The following is a 17,652-nucleotide window of genomic DNA, read 5'->3' as shown; positions in this document are numbered from 1 at the left end:
TGTCCAAGTTAAATATCTTGAGTTTTATGAGGAAGACACCAAAAGTTTGTGGGTGGATTTATTTTTAAAAGCAGGGTACATAATGTAAACTAACAAAATTAAACTGTCCTCAGTTGCATGTTTGAAGTGTTTGGTGTTAGCCCTGAAAAATATTCTTTGCTTCAACAGACAGAAGACTCGCCCACCTTCACCTAGTGTTTCAAAACGAAGGCCACCATCTCCTGTTCCCGTCTCTAAACCAGCACCCATCCAACGTCCACCTCTCACACCAGGTGTTATAAACATTACCAAAAAGAAAACTGAAGCAGAGAGCAAACCAAAGGAAAAGATCACAGAAGGAACAGGACAAGAGCAAGGTGCTTCACCAGCGTTGGACAGGGATGTTGTAGCAGCTAGCACAAAGACCAAAGAAGGTGAGTGTTTCTCAGTTACTAACACGCTCTTACTCAAGGTATCTCCAGTCTCTGCTAGGACAGGTGAAACAATACATTCATGATGTAAACCACTGGAGGGTAGGATGCTTTAAGGCAGAGCTGTTTGTTGCTGATTATTTATACAATAATTTTATATGGTATGATTTTTGGGTATGGATTTTACTGCAGTAGTCGGTTTATTTGACTTGAAGTTTTAAATCAAGAGCTTTCAATATTATTGCTTGTACTGTAATTTTAAGAAAAGCAGAAATCTTCTTTGCCTTTGGACTTCAGCCATACTAGAGGAAGGATCTGCTAGCTTACATTTGCAAAGTCAGTAGTTAAATTATACAAAGGTCTTTCAGTCAAGTGGTAGTTCCAAAAATTGCTTGTGTGGAGACCTGCTTGGAGGAAGAAATCAGTTATTAGTGCATCACAGTCTGGGAGCCAGTTTTCACAAAGCTAGGAGGCTGCCTTAGTCTCAATTCCAGTGAATATATAATAATTGCTGCCTCAGGAAGAAGTGGTCATTGCATAGGTCACACTGAGAAGTCATCTTGGTAGATTAAGGGGAGCCATATACTGGATAAGCAACTAGTCTCCTAGTCTTCTTCATCTTGCCAAGTAAGCACAGCCTCTGTCTCTCTTACTGGAAGAGCATCTGCCATCTCCAGAACGGAATCTGGGAGAGCCTTCTGATGACGTCTGGCAGGCCCTTCTATGTGAAGAAGGACTTGGGGAAGACTTAATAGGAAAAGGAGGGGTCTGTGGAGTGTAAACTCCATCCAGTGGGCAGTGCTGGTGGTGAAAATCCTTTAGACACAAGGGAAGTGGGAACATAAGCCTTCTGCACTTTACTGCATGCGTAGTTCCTTTTGTGCATTCCTCAGCTGCTGCAGTTTTCTCTTATTTCCGAGGCTCTTCCTGAAACTGCTCAATGTTGGATGTGAAATAGTCAGCGGAAGAACTCATTTATGATACAGTTCCTTGAGCATATGTTCCTCTAGAAGGAAGCCTGGATGTTGTAGTCAAATGTGGGTGTTTGTGTGAAGCTGCACGTTCATCTTCAGTGTCAAATCATTCGTCTTTGCAGTCACAATGTCCATCCCTCCATGTGCTACCTTACTGTGATAAATGTCTTGCATGCCTCAGAGGAGGCATCATCAATTGTAGTCAATGTCATTGGTTGGTTGCAGCCTCCACAACAACGGGTCCTATATCTTCCAGTTCTTCTGGAATAGGAACAGAGTTCCTCGTTCCTTGAAACGCTCCATCTGTCTCCTCTCCACGCTGACTTCTGGAACTGTATTAACCCAGCTTATCTATTTCCGTTTTATTTTATTGCTGATCTCCAAGCTAGTAATCTTCAGAGGTTCATAGCGGAGCTAGGTGAAGCACTTTTTCCTTGACACATACAAGATAAAGAAAAAGTGGCCGTGTTCTTAAACCTAGAGATGATTTAATTTCTCTTTGAATGTTTTGGTACACTGCAATATTGCTAGGTAAGGCAAAATCGTTATTCTCAACATGAAAAATTTGCTTTCAGTTTTCAAGGCAATTTCCATTTTACATGGCTGTTCACCCCGTGGGTTGGTGCAATACCACATTCCAGACAGTTTCGGAAGTCAGAACACACCAATGAATGCCATGTTGCAAATCAGTCTCTAGGTCTTTTAGGTTCAACCTAATTTCATCTTTTTGGACTTGTATCTTCATACCATCTCTGCTCCTTCAAACTGAACTTGATTGCCTGTTGCTGACAGACAGCAATTAAGTTTTTGTCTTGGTTTTTTGTGTCACCTGCTAGAATACACTGTTTTGCAGTAAAACACTTTTTATTTTTCAGTGACTTGGAGCAGTTGTCACTTCTGGCAGCAGACTTTCGCAGCTTCTCTGAAAGTTAAAAGGCTTGTTTCAACTTAAAGCATAAGAAGTGCTCCTTCATGAGCTCTCACCTTATGCATGATGATAGGTAATAAACTATCAAGGAGCCTCACTTTGTATCTGGGTAGTGAAGGCTTTGGAATATGATTCCTAGATTAATTGTGAATAAATGACTTGCCTTGAAGTGTGTTGGAATGTTCCTTCCATCCAGCTAATACTACAACAGAAGCATGTTTATGTTCTTGCTGTCAAACTGGAAAATAACAATCCAATAAGAAACTGACACCAGCTTCTCCTCACGTGGTGAATCTGTGTAATATTCTTGTGTCTTCTAAAAAAAATTACAGATCTGTTTTTTGTGCATAAAAATTGTGCAGTTGGTTCTTGTTTTGCCTTGTCAAATTTTAACTTTTCTAGATTCTTACCTCTGAGAAAAGGAGGAGGTTAAACTTCCACATCTTCACAAGTTGCAGGTCTTCTGCATCCTTCCTACTCAGTTGGCAACTAAATATTGCTGAAAAGGAGCTACTTAAAAGCAATCTGTATTCCTGATGGCTCCAAGTATCTTAATAGTGCCTCTTTGCTCTTAAAACAGAGGCTAGAATTTAAATAAGGCCACCAGATCAGCTATCAGTCGTGCAGATGCATTTTACAGTTGTTCTGAGATATTTCTCTTGCCTGTTTTCCCTTCCGTCGTGAAAAGGTCCTTTGAGAAAAAGATAGTTCTTATCAGGAATGACAGTGGGAGGAGAAGGAAAATGATGCTGAGTATAAAATGCTGGAAGAATCTTTTTAATGTGTGCTAGCAGTCACATTGGGAAGTCCCATATCCTGCCCCGTGGAAGTAGACTGCACACGGGATGCATCGAGGTGAATGCACTATTGAAGTAACCATATGAAAAACATCAGTAAAGCTTCAAAAGTGAAAATGCAGTGCGAAGGTCTTCCAAAGACTTGAGGTCTCATACCTGCTTTTTTGGTTTTATGCCCCCCTGCTGTTTCCATACCTGTGATGTTCTGAATCTTTGTGACTACTTCTCTTGTTCTGGATACCAGGTATTCAACATATTTCAAGCTATAACCCTAAAGCCTATAACCCAAAAGCCTAAAACCTTTAGGCTTCTTGCTGAGGATTATGTTGTCTTATTTAGGTTCAGTTTTGAGGGGGAAGAAATAGGTTAAAACTGACATTAAATGTCAACCAATTTTGATACAATCGAAATTCCAGTACTGTTAAAATAAAACTGCAGCGCTGGTTGCTGTGCTGTGTGCATTCGAAGATGGTCTCTGCTGCAAAAAGTGAATGGTTTAAACTAGCAAAACACTGAAGCGGTAGAGGGGAGGAGAGGTGTTTTGATTTCTTCATGATTGTATGCTGGCAGTAGTAAATGAAACCTCCTGCATTTTCTTTAAATGAAAAAAAAAGTTACAGAAAATAGGAAGAAAAGCACTTGATATGTGCGGTTGTCAGGTAGGCAGATCCTGCTAACGCTTCTTAGAACCGCAGGGGGCTGATCCTTCCTGCTCAGGGATGAGGAGGAGGAGAACCCCTTCTGACTGAGTTCAGATTTGGAAGTGTCATAGCTGATTCTCGTTTGTAATACCAGGACTGCACTTTTTCCCAAGTCAGAAGCCATACACGTCCTGGGAAGCTGCTTGTGTTTCAGTGTTGAATAAATCTAAAGATCAGAACACTTCTCCGTGCTGCAATGCTTTTCCTAGGACTGCAAGAGCAATTTTTGTGCACAAAACACTGCCATGATTCAGCTGCTGAGGGTGTAGTCTGTGTAATTGTGCCCTGCAGCTGGTAATTATAATTGCGTGTCTGTGGGGCTTAGTCAGCTTTTCAGGTATTAAAGTTCCTTATGATGGCATTGTGTTTGGAATGATTTGTCGGTAGGTCAGAAGGAAAATAACTGATCAAACCCTGATGTCATTGTTCATTGAAATTACCTTGGCTTGAAGGCTTTATAAATGTTAAACAAACGTGTGTGTGCTGATTTGTGAAATACTAAAAAGAAGAAAGACAGGTTTTTACCTACGTTATGATACTATTGATCTACTGCCCCCAAGAGCTAATTCTCTGAATATTCACGTGATCAGTTCTATAGTCACATCCAAACAGTAGTATTTCTAGAGAGTGGGAATAACTGATAAAAGTCAGAGTTCTTTCAATATATATTGAGAACGACTGGATCACAAGGGTGAGGTTTTTGTCATGATGTTAATTTATGATTTATATAAATAATAGTAATAAAAAATATATATATAATTTATAATGCCTCTTATTGTAACACCAGGCAGGTCATGGAGAAACATCCCTGGAGGTGTTTAAGGCACGGGTGGATGAGGTGCTGAAGGGCATGGTTTAGTGTTTGGTAGGAATGGTTGGACTGGATGATCCAGTGGGTCTCTTCCAACCTGGTTATTCTATGATTCTATGATAAACAGCAGGACTGTACAAATACCTATTAATCTGGCGTTTGGAGCTGTTTTGATCTCCATGAAAAAATGGAAATCGATTTGTTGCTAAAATGTGTAGAAATATGGTATTACTGAAGTCATTAGCATGTGCCTTCAGGGCAAGATAAAATGGTGATTACTTGCACCCTAACATACTCTATAAATACAAAGGCATGAATATTAAGGTAATGAAATGAGAAATAAAAAAATCGATATTTCCTCTTTGGGTCTATGTGCATTCAGTTTTATTAGAAGGAAGTAAAGGGTATTTTCTGAAACAGTATTCTTTTTTTATTTTCTTTTAAGTGTTTTTAAGTGTCACAGAGTAAACGTGCCTTCAGAAATATGTTTTTGAGTACTACGGTAACTGGAGAATTACTTTATCATCTGGAATGAGGTTGGATCGGTGTAGTTGAAAAGAGTTGTTATTATTTTGGTGTCAGTGAGATATTGTGGCTTTGCATCTTTTTTTGGACTCCCCTTTGGCTCTTGCGGGCCTTTAGGTACAGGGTGTGCTTGTCAAGTGATGAGCACTGATCAAAAAGATAGAGTCAGTTGGTCAAAAGGAAAATCTCATCTCACAGTGATAACGTCTGTCTTAAAATTAAGTTACTGGTGTTTTTTAACAGCAGTTTCTTTTAATTGTTGCAGAATCAGGTAGCAAAACAGTAGCAGGGACCACCACGGCTGAAGAAGCTGCTAAAATCTTGGCAGAGAAACGACGTTTAGCACGGGAGCAAAGAGAGCGTGAAGACCAAGAAAGAATTCAGAGGGAGGAAGAAGAAAGGTAACAGTTCAGGAGAAGGAAGGGATGCTTTCAGTGGCAGAGTACAGTTGGAGTGGACGCTCCAGCTGTATATGTTTTCTAAGCTTTAATTTAAGTTACCATAAATCTTAATTGAGTTCTTAAAGCCGAAACCGGCAATTATCACCATTTGAAACAGGGCAGGTTGCTGTCTGTATCATTACATATCATTACGTATCACCTATACCTCAATATATATGTAATGCATAGTTCCTTTGACTGGTCTGGATGGTGGCATTTGTAGATCCATGCCAGAAAGTATCTTTCTGCAGTTATTCTGTGATTGGATGACTTGGAACTTTATTGCTTTCCTAGTTTGTCTCATGTGCATGCACACTTTTAACAAAAGAAATAGCCAATCAGTAATTTGTATCTTCAAAATGCTAGAATCAGAGAAGAAGAAATGGCCAAGAGAGCAATTGAGGAAAAAGCCCGGCGGGAGGAGGAGCTCCGCAAACAGGAGGAAGAAAAGAGACTGGCTTATGAAGAGCAACAAAGACAGGCTGAAGAGGAGAGGATCCGCCGAGAACAGGAAGAGCAGGAAAAGCTTGCAGAGCTTCAGCACCAGGTGTGCTTATCTGTAGAGTCCAACTGTGTCCCTTGTACAGGCTGCTGACATGTTTTCAAGGCGGGTGTCTTTGATTTTCTTTCAAAGAACAGTTTTGACAAATCTCTCTCAGGAATGATGTAAAACAGAGTTCATGCTGTCCGGGATGGATTTCAGAATGTCTTGTAATCCTTTCCTCGCTGTATTCTGTGTGGTTTGTTGGGTTTTTTTTCAATATTTGATAAATCCAGTTTGGGGTTTAGGCTACCTTTGATCCTATTTTGCATACGTAAAGTATTTATACCAAGCCCACTTTGCCAGCTTGCTGCTACAGATTATAAGGAGGTGGTCTGTCTGGAAGGTTATCTGGCTTGCTCCAATTCCTTTAAAGGAAACTGGTTGTGTTTCCAAGTCTGCTTTTGCAGTTGCTAAATAGTCTTCCAAAGCTTATATCTGGGTACCTTTACAAAGGCATCCTTCTAACTGAAGGAAGCTGTGTTGCAGAAAGTGGACTCTCTTTAAATGAGATGAATTTTGAAAATTAAAGCAGTTTTACAATTAAATTCTTTGTGTTTACAGATAGCACTGACATGTCTGAACATTTCTTTAAAGTCTTGTTTCAGTTTATGACTATTATTCAGTGTTAACTAAGCCTCTATCTTCTTTCCAGTCATACTGGAAAAAATTTTTCCAGCGTAGGAGGAAGAGAGGATGCTCAGTTACAAGTATCTTGGTAGTAATACCTGGCTGCCAAGATGTTTAAGTTAAACTTGCTACATTTAGAATTTTACTGCTTGTCTTGTTACATTATAAATTGTCCTTCTTAGACAAATCTTCATCCTGAAGTATAGTTTGAACCCTTAGTAGCTCAAGAATATCTAGAACATTTGCGTAATCACAGTATAGCCATGGACATTGTTATTCTTTTGAGATCAGTTTCTGAATGTCATAGTAATACATATTTCATGGCAGTAGGTGGGTGATTGGCATTTAGCTGCCTTGTGTGGCAATATTAAATAGTGATTGTCTGATTGTCCTGTCTGTGTTGAGACAGAATCTCTGACAGCTCTGCTTTTCACTCTTTGGAATGAGTTGTGCACTGGGTGCTCTCTTCTTCTTTTATTTTCAGAAAGAAGAAGCTGAAGCAAAAGCTCAAGAGGAAGTTGAAAGGCAGCGGCTGGAAAGAGAGAGAATTATGCAGCAGAACATGCAGGAAAGGCTTGAAAGGAAGAAGGTATGCTCTTCTGAAAGAAGAGAGGTTTCTCAGCCTAAAATAGTGATTGAGGTATTACAGTGAACAGCAAACGTTTGCAAATGCATTGAGATAGAAGTAGTGTGTTCTCTAAAATAAGGCAGCTTTGGCTTGTGAGCTTTAAAAGTGGTGAAAGTGTAGTAAATTTATAAAATAGGAAAATGAATTAAGGTTTATGAAAATTTAACCCAGAATGCTGAAAGCTCTGTATGTCATTGCAAATATTTTCCCTGTTTTAACAGAGAATAGAAGAAATAATGAAAAGAACACGAAAACCGGATCAAAATGAATCCAAGGTACTTTTTTCTTTGGATCAGTATAATGCCAGGATGGGTCCTTCCCAGAGAAGGCTTTGCCGTGTGTCCTCTCTTCCTCTGTTGTCCTTACACTGGCTTCCACGTGAAGTGCAAAGTTCTGCTGCACCAGAATAATTTAAGTAGCTTCGCATTACACACGTTCATCTGCTTGGTTTGTTCTGACCAAAAGTCTTTGCATTTTTGTTCAAGATACATAGAAGCAATGTGATCTGGTGTTATCACTGGGAGATTGGCTAAAAAACCACATTGGTTATTAATGGATTTTTTTGGCTTTTTAAAAACTGTATGCATTCTGCTGGGGTTCTTTTTCCACAGAACATTTAAATTCCTGGCTTCATCTGTTTGCGTACAGCAAATCTTGGGTGTCCCTTGGATGGCTAGAGTGAACTGGGTGTATTTTTGTTAGTGTAGGGACCTAAGGTTTGTGGTCAATTATGCATTATGTATTGAGGAGTAGTCATTCTTCTCTGAACACTCAAAGACTCAAGTCTTCATATGGCTAAGCATCAGTACGTATTTAGCTTGTCCCTTAGAGAAAGGAAGGGGAAGATAACTCAGGAATAGTTCATAGGTAGGAGGTGGAAGTGGGTCCCACACGTTCTTTTACACTCTGTGGCTCAGCAGAGCATATTGTTGCTGGATGATCTGGTTTTCTCTTAGCCCCTGGGCTAGCTTGGCCTTAAGGCTGGGCACAAAACAGTCCTGTGTGGGAGCTAGGATAGAACCATTTGTGAAACACCGGGTGGTAGCGAGTATTCTGAATAACACTCAGGCAATTCGATTGCAGAATGAAGAGAAATCTGTGTCTGAGGCTATGGAAGGAGAAGATATTGAAGAGGAGGAAGAGTTGGGTCTTGAGAAGACTAATCAGCCAGGTAAGGAAACTTGATGAGTCAGGTCTAAGAGGCGGTCGGCGTCCCAGGGTTGTCCAAGCATTGTTAAAAATGTTAGTCGTTTAATAACACTGTGGTGGTGTGAGACACATGGCCTAGAAATGCCAGGGAGGCTCTCTGCATGAACAGAGTGTGGATCGTTGCCTGTTCCTTACCGCAGGACACAGACAGTGGTTAAATACAAAAATTGAGTGTGAAATGCAGGCAGCGTGCTTTCACTTTACAAGTGTGTTTTTAAAGATAGAAAACAAATGTTATTTTGCTAGAGGCAACTTGTCTGTAGAGAAATTATTCTATCAGAGCCAAGTGCCCGGAGTTTTGGCTAGGAAAGGTCATTCTGGTTCTTGTATTTTATTGATATAGAATAGCAGTTCTGTTACTGAAGCGCTTTTTTTAGTTTTTCTTTCTTTTTTTCCCCCCAACGTTCAGGAAAGCTAAATGGTGTTGACTTACTCCAAGAAGTGAAGGGGGAGGCAGAAGGCTGTTTAGAGATTGCTCATAGCTTGATCTCTACAGAATCTGAGGAACAAGATGTGTCGGAGTTGAAGGCCAGTGAAGTATTTATGAATGGAAGCGATTTGAAAAGTGATGATGGGTCTCTGCTTGTTACTGAATTAAAGGATTCCAGGTGAGTCTGTGTAGGTGGCTGTTTTACTGGCAGAGCAGTTATCCATCACACAAGAAATCCCTCTCTATGTTTAATGAAATTTCATGCTGTATGTAGTGTTGCCTTGCATTTTGTATCCCACTAGCTTTGTGATATTTCTCTGGCTTCCTCCAGGCATGTGGCATGTGCACGCTGTCAGTTTACAGCTTCACGCAGAGGCAGTTAGTTCAGGGTAATTGTTTGTTTAGATGGCACCATGTTAACAGTACTGAGTTTGCTACAGAGTGAGAGACACAGCCAGCCATGTGGCAGTGTTGCTTGAAAGAACAGTATTGGTTTGAAATCTTTTCCCTTGAAATGGTTAGCAGTTCTTTCCATTAACAAAACATTAAACAAGAGGGAGAGTGACAACTGAAAAGGAAGAACAACCTACAGAAAGCACTAGAACAGTTTCAGTTGCACTGAAACGCCAGATATAACACAAAAGCCTCCCTTAGTGGGAATTATTTTAGTAGTTCAAATTTTATCTTTTTGAACATAAAGCATTTCCATTTACTGCTGAAAAATCTGTCCTCTAATGCTTGTTCCATTTGCTCATCTGAATGCTAATGATTTAGAAATTACATTGTGAGCTCTTTTTTTAAAGTGATGATAAATTCATCTCATTCCTGTAGGGGTAGAATATAAAGATATTTTCAATATTTTCTTAAGAACGAATGAAAATTGATCATTCTGATTTAGATTTTGAATCTGTTTTAAATATTGCTGGTCTTCTGAGGCTGACGCTTGTGTTTTCAAAGTCTTAACTGGAGAAGAAAGGAAGAATGCACACTACTGAAGTAGAGTTTTAGTGATGCAGCCTTTAAACTTGTTGCTTCCTTATATCAAATTTCTGGAGCCAGACCTTACCTGAGAGCTATTAGTTTAATAAGAAGTGGGTATATGTTGGTGAGTCGTTCTTCCCCTTTGGCTTTTGGAGGGGAGATCCTACGTGGCAGCTGGAGAAGCTTGTCTGGGGGTGCCTTTCGGGATGTTCAGTGCTTTGCAAAGTATGCAGACTGCTAATTGGGTCTCCTGTAATGAATCTAAAGGTTAAGCATCGCAAAATTGTAACACAAATATCCATTCTTTTTTCTAGCCATCCTGCAGAAGAAATGGTTATCGATGACTCAGTGAAGCTGGGTGTTAACGAAGCTGATCATACAATTGGACTGATTCAGAATCTTAATGGAAAATCTGGTTCATGGACTTTTGAGGAGTTTATTGACATTGGAGTACATTCCAAGTCAACCAAGCTGAGCTCAGACAACATCTCTGCTAGTAACTGTAATCAAAACTTGAATGATGCTGCTACAATACCTTCTAGTCCCAAATTGGCTTTTGAGGAAGATGGTGCAGTGAATTCATTGACCAAACCTATAGATGCTTCATCAGGTAATTCAAGCTGATTTCCCTGTCTGTCTCTTTCTCTGGCTAGATAATTAACTTCCTTGCCTTTTACTCTCCTTGCCTTAACTTCAGCTTCTTACTTTCAAGGCACTTTTTCCAATGTGTAGACTGGAGGGAAAGCTCTTTCTTTAGTGCTTGTAACTTACGTTCTGTCAAAAGGAGTCGCCAACTGATGCCTTTTTAGGGACTTGCTCTAAAGAGCAGCTAAGGCTCAACATTCAGGCTCTTCCAAAGACAAAGCAGAGCCCCTGTGAAGCTCCCGTATTTCCTACCAGCACTCAAGCCCACCCACTGTATTTATAGGCTTCTAATACGTCTTTAAATGGCACATGTTACTTTTGAAGATACTAACGGTTTAAAAGGTGTCTGATGTAACTCTGCAGACAAGACCTTTCCACTCCTAGGCATGTTCTGTAACTTTTTAATGCTGACCTGCATGGTCTTACAGGTCTACTCAGGCTCTGGCAAGGCATTAGCTGTCCTCTCTACTTAAAATAGTCTTTCAGTTCACTGAGGGGGGTAACTCCAACCTTAAATTCCACAGATAGTTGCGTTACATTTGGGGACAAGTAATAAAGCTACACACAGAATATTCTGAAAGAAGCAGGGCCATGTCTGAAGCCACATGTACTTGAGAAGCTAAACCCTGATGCAGTACAGCGTAGTGTATCAGTGAGGCTTCAGTAAGCAAGATTATGCAAGACTAAACTTCCCTGGTGTTGGAGCTAAACCCCAAATGGACGTGTACTCACAGCAGGAGATCTCTTTCCATGAGATAAATGACTGCGTGAACAGCTGAAATGAATGGTAGCAGTGAAAACAAGACTTGCCATCTACGTTTTCTCAAAGTGATGTGTAGCATTTCTTTTGATTAAAGTGTAGCACTTTTCTAGACTGAACTGTTTCCTGAGTCTCCTCTGTCACTCTGCGTCTTGTGAATTTTAGTCTCATGGACATAGCCTTATTGATACTTTCCCTGAGGCCACGACTAACTGGGTTATGGGAATAGAACAGATTTAATGTGATACTGCTGATCACATTTTGTTCTTATCCAAATCGTTAACTTCTTAGTGAAGAAAACATTGCCTTTTCATTTTGAACTTGAAAATGTTTAGACATAACCTAGTTTAAGAATTATGTACATAACTTTGATAACTAATATTTGTAAATAAAAAATGAAAAGCTGTTGCGCTGGTTTTGGACTGTAAGTAACCAAGTGGTTTTGTGCTCAGTCCCTGGCTGTAGGCTCCGACAGTGACGATAGATGTAGGTGGCATACACGCAGTTACGATGGTTACATGTTTTCTTCTCTTTGCTCTTTGGACAGAACTGTGAACACTAGAGACCTGGAAATGATTTACTGAAGTGCAATCAGATTCAGTGTTATCAACCGAAGGCCTTGTTTTGAAAAGCTGCTTGTTTACCTTTATCCATCTTCAAGTTTGCAAAAAAAAAAAAATACACCAGGGAAGGGATGACAAACTTCTAGATTTGCACCTTGAAACATTTCAGGGAAACTGTTGTGCTGATGTTCCTTTTCCATTTGTTTAGCTAACTGTTAGATTTCCTCGTTCAAATATCACTTGTTTCCCTTTTACAGACTTTAGAGTAACCTGTTTGAGTTGTCTTGTTATTTCCTATCAGTGTTCTGTACAGCAATGAGCCACTGGAGGCCCACTTAGCTACTGGCCAGACTTTGCATATTACTGAAATGGCACTTGATGAAATAAAAGACTGATTCAGTGTTTGTTAGAGCTGAACAGCCTTTGTAACGTTCTAGCAAAATGCTGTTACTTGTTGGTTCGTGTGCTATTTAAAATCACTGAATTGAATATCTTCAGTTTTGAATGGAGAAGAAAAATTCCTTGTTTTCTATTGTGACAGTATTGGTGGTTTCAAAATGCAGGGCTGTTCCATTGCTAGTAAGTTTTAATCTGTTGGAAAACATCAAAATATTTTACAGCATGTGCACTAATACATTACAAAAATGTTGAGTACCTAAATGTGTCTGTTCTAGTGCAGTTTATAACGTCATGCTTTTAAAAATGTTTTCCTTTTGAATTACTTATTTAAGTTTATTTACACTCATGGAAGTATTATTTTATTGTGTACATAACAGTATTAGACCACTGAAGTCATGTTTTGTTCATGTTAATTATTCTAAGCGTTCCTGTTCTAGCTTTATAACAGTGGCTGCAGGCTGCATATGTATTTCCTTTCCCCTAAAGCCTGCATTAAGTAATCTATTTAACCTAAACTTGCCTGCTTTTTGCAGCATGAAGAGATTAACTTAACATCTCCTGAAAACTGCTACTAAAAGTAATAATGCAGGCTTGTTTTTATGCCTCCTGTAACAGATCTACTGGGTAAGTGATTACTTTAAAGAGTAGCTGTCTCAAATCCTACCATAAACCATTGGCTGGTGCTTCGAATGAATCATCCAAATGGCAGCTGTGTTTTCAGTGGTTAAATGCAAATGGTTTTGCTGGAACTAAATGTGTTCTTTCGTCGACATTGCGGTTACAATAGGAGACCCTCAGCCTTCTTACTATCACTGTGTGCTATTCAGAATACAGCAGAACTGTTTTAGACTTTAGCGCAGTGCCTTAGGTAAAAGGAAAAATGTATTTCTGTACGATAGCTCTTTCATTCTGGCAGAGACAATCATTCTAACCAGAAAGATGCCGATATTTTTTTCTGTGCTGATATTGTTGAATGGTCTGTTACAGCTCGATGTAAATATATGCACACTGTTAAATAAACTTTGCAGTTGAACAACGCTTCATTTCTGTAATGCTAAAACATTGCCTTACTAGGAGTCTCCAACCCCTTGCCCAGCTGACCTGCCTTGAGATGTACTCCGGTACTGCTCTAACTGCTCCACAGCGCAGAGACCCCAGAGTAGCAGCCGCTTTTGCAGTTGAATTTGTGTGGTTGGGAAGGTACTAACACCTTCAGCTCTTGCCATGTTTGTACATGCTGATGGTGTTCCTAACTGTTGAATTTTTTTAACTTGCTTTTCACTACAAGCCTTTGCTTTTTGCTTGTAGCACCAGCATCTGTGTGTTCTGTCAGTGCTCCATGGGCGCAGTGGGGCAGTGACTGTCGAGAATACAGCACGATGCTGCCTTTTGTTTTTCTTGTGAGGGTTCTTTGTTTCTGGCAGGTGCTTGTGAACGAAAGGGAATGACTAGAACACAGCACCCAGTTGATAAATATTTCTGTATGGTATCAAGTACTGCTGTGAAAAAAGACCCTTAAAGCAGCATTTGAGGTGCTGTGTGTGGACAGGGGCTATACATGTTCTCCAAAGGGCTTTTTCAGACAGGCTGTTCTCGGCAGATGGTCCAGTGTCAGTTATATATTGAAAAAAAATTAATTAGTGTATGGAAATTGTGGCTTTGATCATCACATGTTTAAGAGGGCTATGGCAGAACAGCTGACTCTTTACTTTGCCAGGGTCAGTGTATCAGACTTGATTGCAGGAGCTGAGCCATGAGGTGTCAGTCATGTAAGATGGCAAAAGGAAAAAAGACCTTTTCAGACTGTAGGACATTAGGCAGGCACTAGTCTCATTTTTATTAAATCATAAACCATACACTGACAGGATAGGAGAGCTGTTGTCGTCTGAGCTATTTTTAAGGCACTTCTAAATGCATGTGCATTTTGTCATAGGTGTAAGGTTTACTTGTTAATGGATTAATAATTTTATATAGTCAGCCTCATTTAAACAATGATGTAAAAAAAGCTGATGAGCAAAACTTTTGGGCAAACCATGCAGAAATCAGGACTAAAACAAGTCTATGGAAACTTAACTAAAGCTAAAGTGTAGTGCTAAAACATTGTTATAGGTAAGATGAAGCCATTCCATACATGGTGCTGCAATTTGTTGTGGTAGAGTAAGCCAAGGTATGTATTATTGAGCTGCTCTTACTGGTGTGATGTATGTAATGTACCTGTACTTGTAAAAGCATAATAATTGATCTCTCTGATCTGCAATCTTTGCATCTCTGTTTGAGGTGCGTGCCTTCTCAAACCCGCTTCAGTTAAGTGCCAAGCTTAAACATATACCAAATAAGTTTAAAACTAGCTTTGTTTTAGTTTAAGCCACACACAGATAACTGAGTATGTGGACCTCTTAAACCTAGAGGCATTTCAAGCCTTTACACTAAGAGCTGCTTGGAAGCAAAGTTAGATTTTTCAACACTACATGCTTTTGTACTGCAGGAGCTTCAAAAGTCAAACCCAGTATGCTGAGGCTACTTTAGTTTTATACTAAAATGGAAAAAGCTGAAATTCTTAACATGCAAAAACCTGCTCCTTTACCAGGACTGTTTTGGAAAGCAGGGCTCTAAAATCCATTTTACGGCAGTTTCTGTCTGCTCCTTACAGTCGTTTTGGACACTCAGCACAGTAAATTTTTCCATTATGGCAAACAAAGCGCTTGTTGGCCAGACCACGGGCACACTTTGTGCATTTGAAACAATAATCGTGCCAGGATTCATCTTCGTAGTTAACCACACTGGTTCCTCTTCCAAATCCTGCTAGGAGAGAAAACAATTATAGGACGGCGATAGTAGCTTTTCCCTTGGCTGGGTTCGCCCACCAAACAGCAGATCCCATTCTTACTGCCTCCTGTGCTTCTGTAGTCTTGCAGACCATGTTTGTATGCTAAGAGATGAGCCAAAATTACAACTGAATCACATTGTTTGCAGCTTAGTAATAATGCTCTTAGAGAAACAGGCAGCTGAGCATAAGGCTTGTGTCGCTTGTCTCTGCAATAAGCTTTTTCTCTTGGATCCTTTCTCCAAGAAACAATGAAACTGAAGGAAAGATGAAGATAGCAAGGAGGGGTTGGGCTTTAGAGGTCGCTACAGTCTCAGATCCATGCTCTAAAGTGCAGAATGGAATACAAGTCTCATGGGGCTGGCACCCATGTTTCAGGGCTAAGCTTTGCAATCTATTAACTGTTACATGTAAAATACCTCAGAAGCAAAGTAAATGTCTCTTTCGGGCAATAAAACATTGTTCTTTTTAGACTTGAGTTTCTAAGATATGGGTGGGAAGGTAAATTTGAAGCATGCAAAGGGTGAAGAGCCCAGTTACCAAAAGATTCCATCCAGTGAGAGCACATGGCTTGTAGTTAGATGACACATGAACTGCTGGGATTGGGTTTGGGATAACTAGACCTGCTTCTGGTGCTACCAGGCTCTGAGCTGTATGTCTTTGGGGATCGCTGTTCTGTCCTTAAGCACCCACTGCCCACTGCTGCATTTAATCCAACATACCTGTAATAGGATTCTTGCAGCCAGCGCACTTCTTGGCAACACACTCCTTGTAGCATTCAACGCAGTAAAACTCCTCCTCTACAGCCGTAAATCGCTTCCCACCCAGTGGCTTCTTGCAGTTGGAGCAAATGAAACACTCTGAATGCCAAGGCTGTTCCTGGTAAGTGAGGCCTCCAGAAGTGATGGGCTAGAAGGGAAAGAGCAGAGATGTGTTTCAGAATCGGTGGGGAGGAAGAGAGATGATGCAGGTATGGGGTGAAGGGTAGGAGGGCTTTGTTGTGGAGAGCTCTAGAAGGTTTTCATTAAAATGGTGCAGCAATTGAGTTCTTGCCTGCCTGGAGCTTTCATAATAGGTTATTTTACCTGCAGCAACTCTGCAATTCTGCACTAATCAGTTGCAAGTTTTGAGACAGCTGTTTTCTAAGACATTGTGTTACTTCTTGAACACACAATACCTACTGGAGATGTTAAACCATCCCAAAATAGTGCAAGGCTGGTGCCCACTTACTTTCAGCAGTTACTATGAGATAACCCTACAGCCCCTGCTCAGATGTAATGTGCAGGAACTGTTAGCTCGTACATACCACCCGCTGCTTGTGCCAGTATCTCCAGGAAGATATGTTCCAAGAGAACATAAGCATTGGTGGAGCTCCAGCCTGATCTGCTCTATCTACTGGTTTACTCTCCTAGCTTCCCAGAGACATGTGGGACCTAGTTCTGACAGCTGCCTTTGCACAATGGAAGGACTTACATTCTTGCATTTAGCGCAGGTCTTGGCAAACTTATGCTCGTGGCAGGAGACACAGTAGAAGTCATCACCCTTGGGGAAGAAGCTCCCAGATCCAATCACTTGCTTGCACTGGCTGCAAGTGAAACAGTCCTTGTGCCAGACCATCTTCTTGTACTCAACGTTTTGGTCTCCTGCAACAGTCAGAGATAAGTTGTTAGTGTGACAAACTCGCCACCCTGTGCGATGTAATGTAACTACGGGGCAAGACTTGTCTGTACCTATGGCCAGGATTCAATGGTAATGTGGACAAGGGATGAGCTGTTAATTCCTGTGTCTGACTTTGTCCAGGGCCTTCTACATTTTCTTAAGATATTTGTCAGCCTGAGCCTTTCTGAGAACAAGTCTGTGACTTCCAGAGCAAAGTTTTTGGTAGAAATAGTGTAAGACTAACCACTAAGGTGAGCTACCCACATGATGGTTAACGGCAAAGCAGCCTTTCAGCCCTTGAATAAATGGACAGGTAAGAGCAACAGTCAAAACTTACACCGTTTTATGGAGCTCCAGCCTTCCACTATGAAGCCCATACCCCTAACTGCAGCCTCTATGGCTTGATAAACAGCCGTGGGTTTACCCGAGAGCAAAATTTGGCAGTCATTTCTATATCATTGGCTCCAGTACCTGCAATAATAGGCTTGAAGCAGCCCTTACACCTGGGTGCATCCTCCTTGGCAGTGCAATTGCTACACCAAACCTTGTTGTTCTCCCTTAGCATGAAGGGCTCATTGACCAGGGACGTGTAGCACTTGAAGCAGCGGAAGCAGTTGTCATGCCAGTAACGGTTCTTGAAATGCAGCTCCTGAAACAAACAGAAGTGGAGTGAGTAATAAGCTCTTCTCTCTTTGCTAAAGAGCCCTAAAACCAAGCTACTCTCTCATCAGCCTTGGCAGTAGAGGATAAGATTTGTTAGTTCCTACGCACATCTCCAGTCAGTGGTTGGAGGTTCA

The 17,652-nt window shown here is 40.6% G+C and overlaps 2 protein-coding genes across 7 annotated transcripts in view; one reads left to right on the top strand and one right to left on the bottom strand.

Moving 5' to 3' along the window:
- The window catches only part of MAP7D3 (MAP7 domain containing 3), a 43,483-nt gene extending 31,954 nt beyond the window's left edge, over nt 1-11,529 (top strand). The window contains exons 13-21 of one of the 2 annotated variants that reach the window (XM_069867744.1): nt 169-413; nt 5,412-5,547; nt 5,953-6,133; nt 7,242-7,346; nt 7,607-7,660; nt 8,469-8,556; nt 9,004-9,202; nt 10,320-10,615; nt 11,175-11,529. In XM_069867744.1, the coding sequence (XP_069723845.1) occupies nt 169-413; nt 5,412-5,547; nt 5,953-6,133; nt 7,242-7,346; nt 7,607-7,660; nt 8,469-8,556; nt 9,004-9,202; nt 10,320-10,615; nt 11,175-11,203 (1,333 nt within the window). In that variant the 3' untranslated portion in view covers nt 11,204-11,529. Of the gene's footprint in view, nt 1-168; nt 414-5,411; nt 5,548-5,952; nt 6,134-7,241; nt 7,347-7,606; nt 7,661-8,468; nt 8,557-9,003; nt 9,203-10,319 lie in introns of both variants that reach the window. The other variant, XM_069867745.1, reaches the window with a different exon arrangement.
- A 2,652-nt stretch (nt 11,530-14,181) lies between these two features.
- The window catches only part of FHL1 (four and a half LIM domains 1), a 30,097-nt gene continuing 26,626 nt past the window's right edge, over nt 14,182-17,652 (bottom strand). For 3 of the 5 annotated variants that reach the window (XM_069867747.1, XM_069867751.1, XM_069867749.1), the window contains exons 3-6: nt 17,327-17,504; nt 16,670-16,839; nt 15,919-16,105; nt 14,182-15,174 (exon numbers count right to left, since the gene is read on the bottom strand). In XM_069867747.1, coding sequence (XP_069723848.1) covers nt 15,017-15,174; nt 15,919-16,105; nt 16,670-16,839; nt 17,327-17,504 — 693 coding nt within the window. In that variant the 3' untranslated portion in view covers nt 14,182-15,016. The remainder of the gene's footprint in view (nt 15,175-15,918; nt 16,106-16,669; nt 16,840-17,326; nt 17,505-17,652) is intronic. The other 2 variants (XM_069867748.1, XM_069867750.1) reach the window with 1 other exon arrangement.

Source organism: Phaenicophaeus curvirostris, chromosome 13 (assembly GCF_032191515.1).
Source record: "Phaenicophaeus curvirostris isolate KB17595 chromosome 13, BPBGC_Pcur_1.0, whole genome shotgun sequence".
NCBI classification, from domain to species: Eukaryota; Metazoa; Chordata; class Aves; order Cuculiformes; family Cuculidae; genus Phaenicophaeus; species Phaenicophaeus curvirostris.
This window is presented reverse-complemented; position numbering and strand designations above follow the sequence as displayed.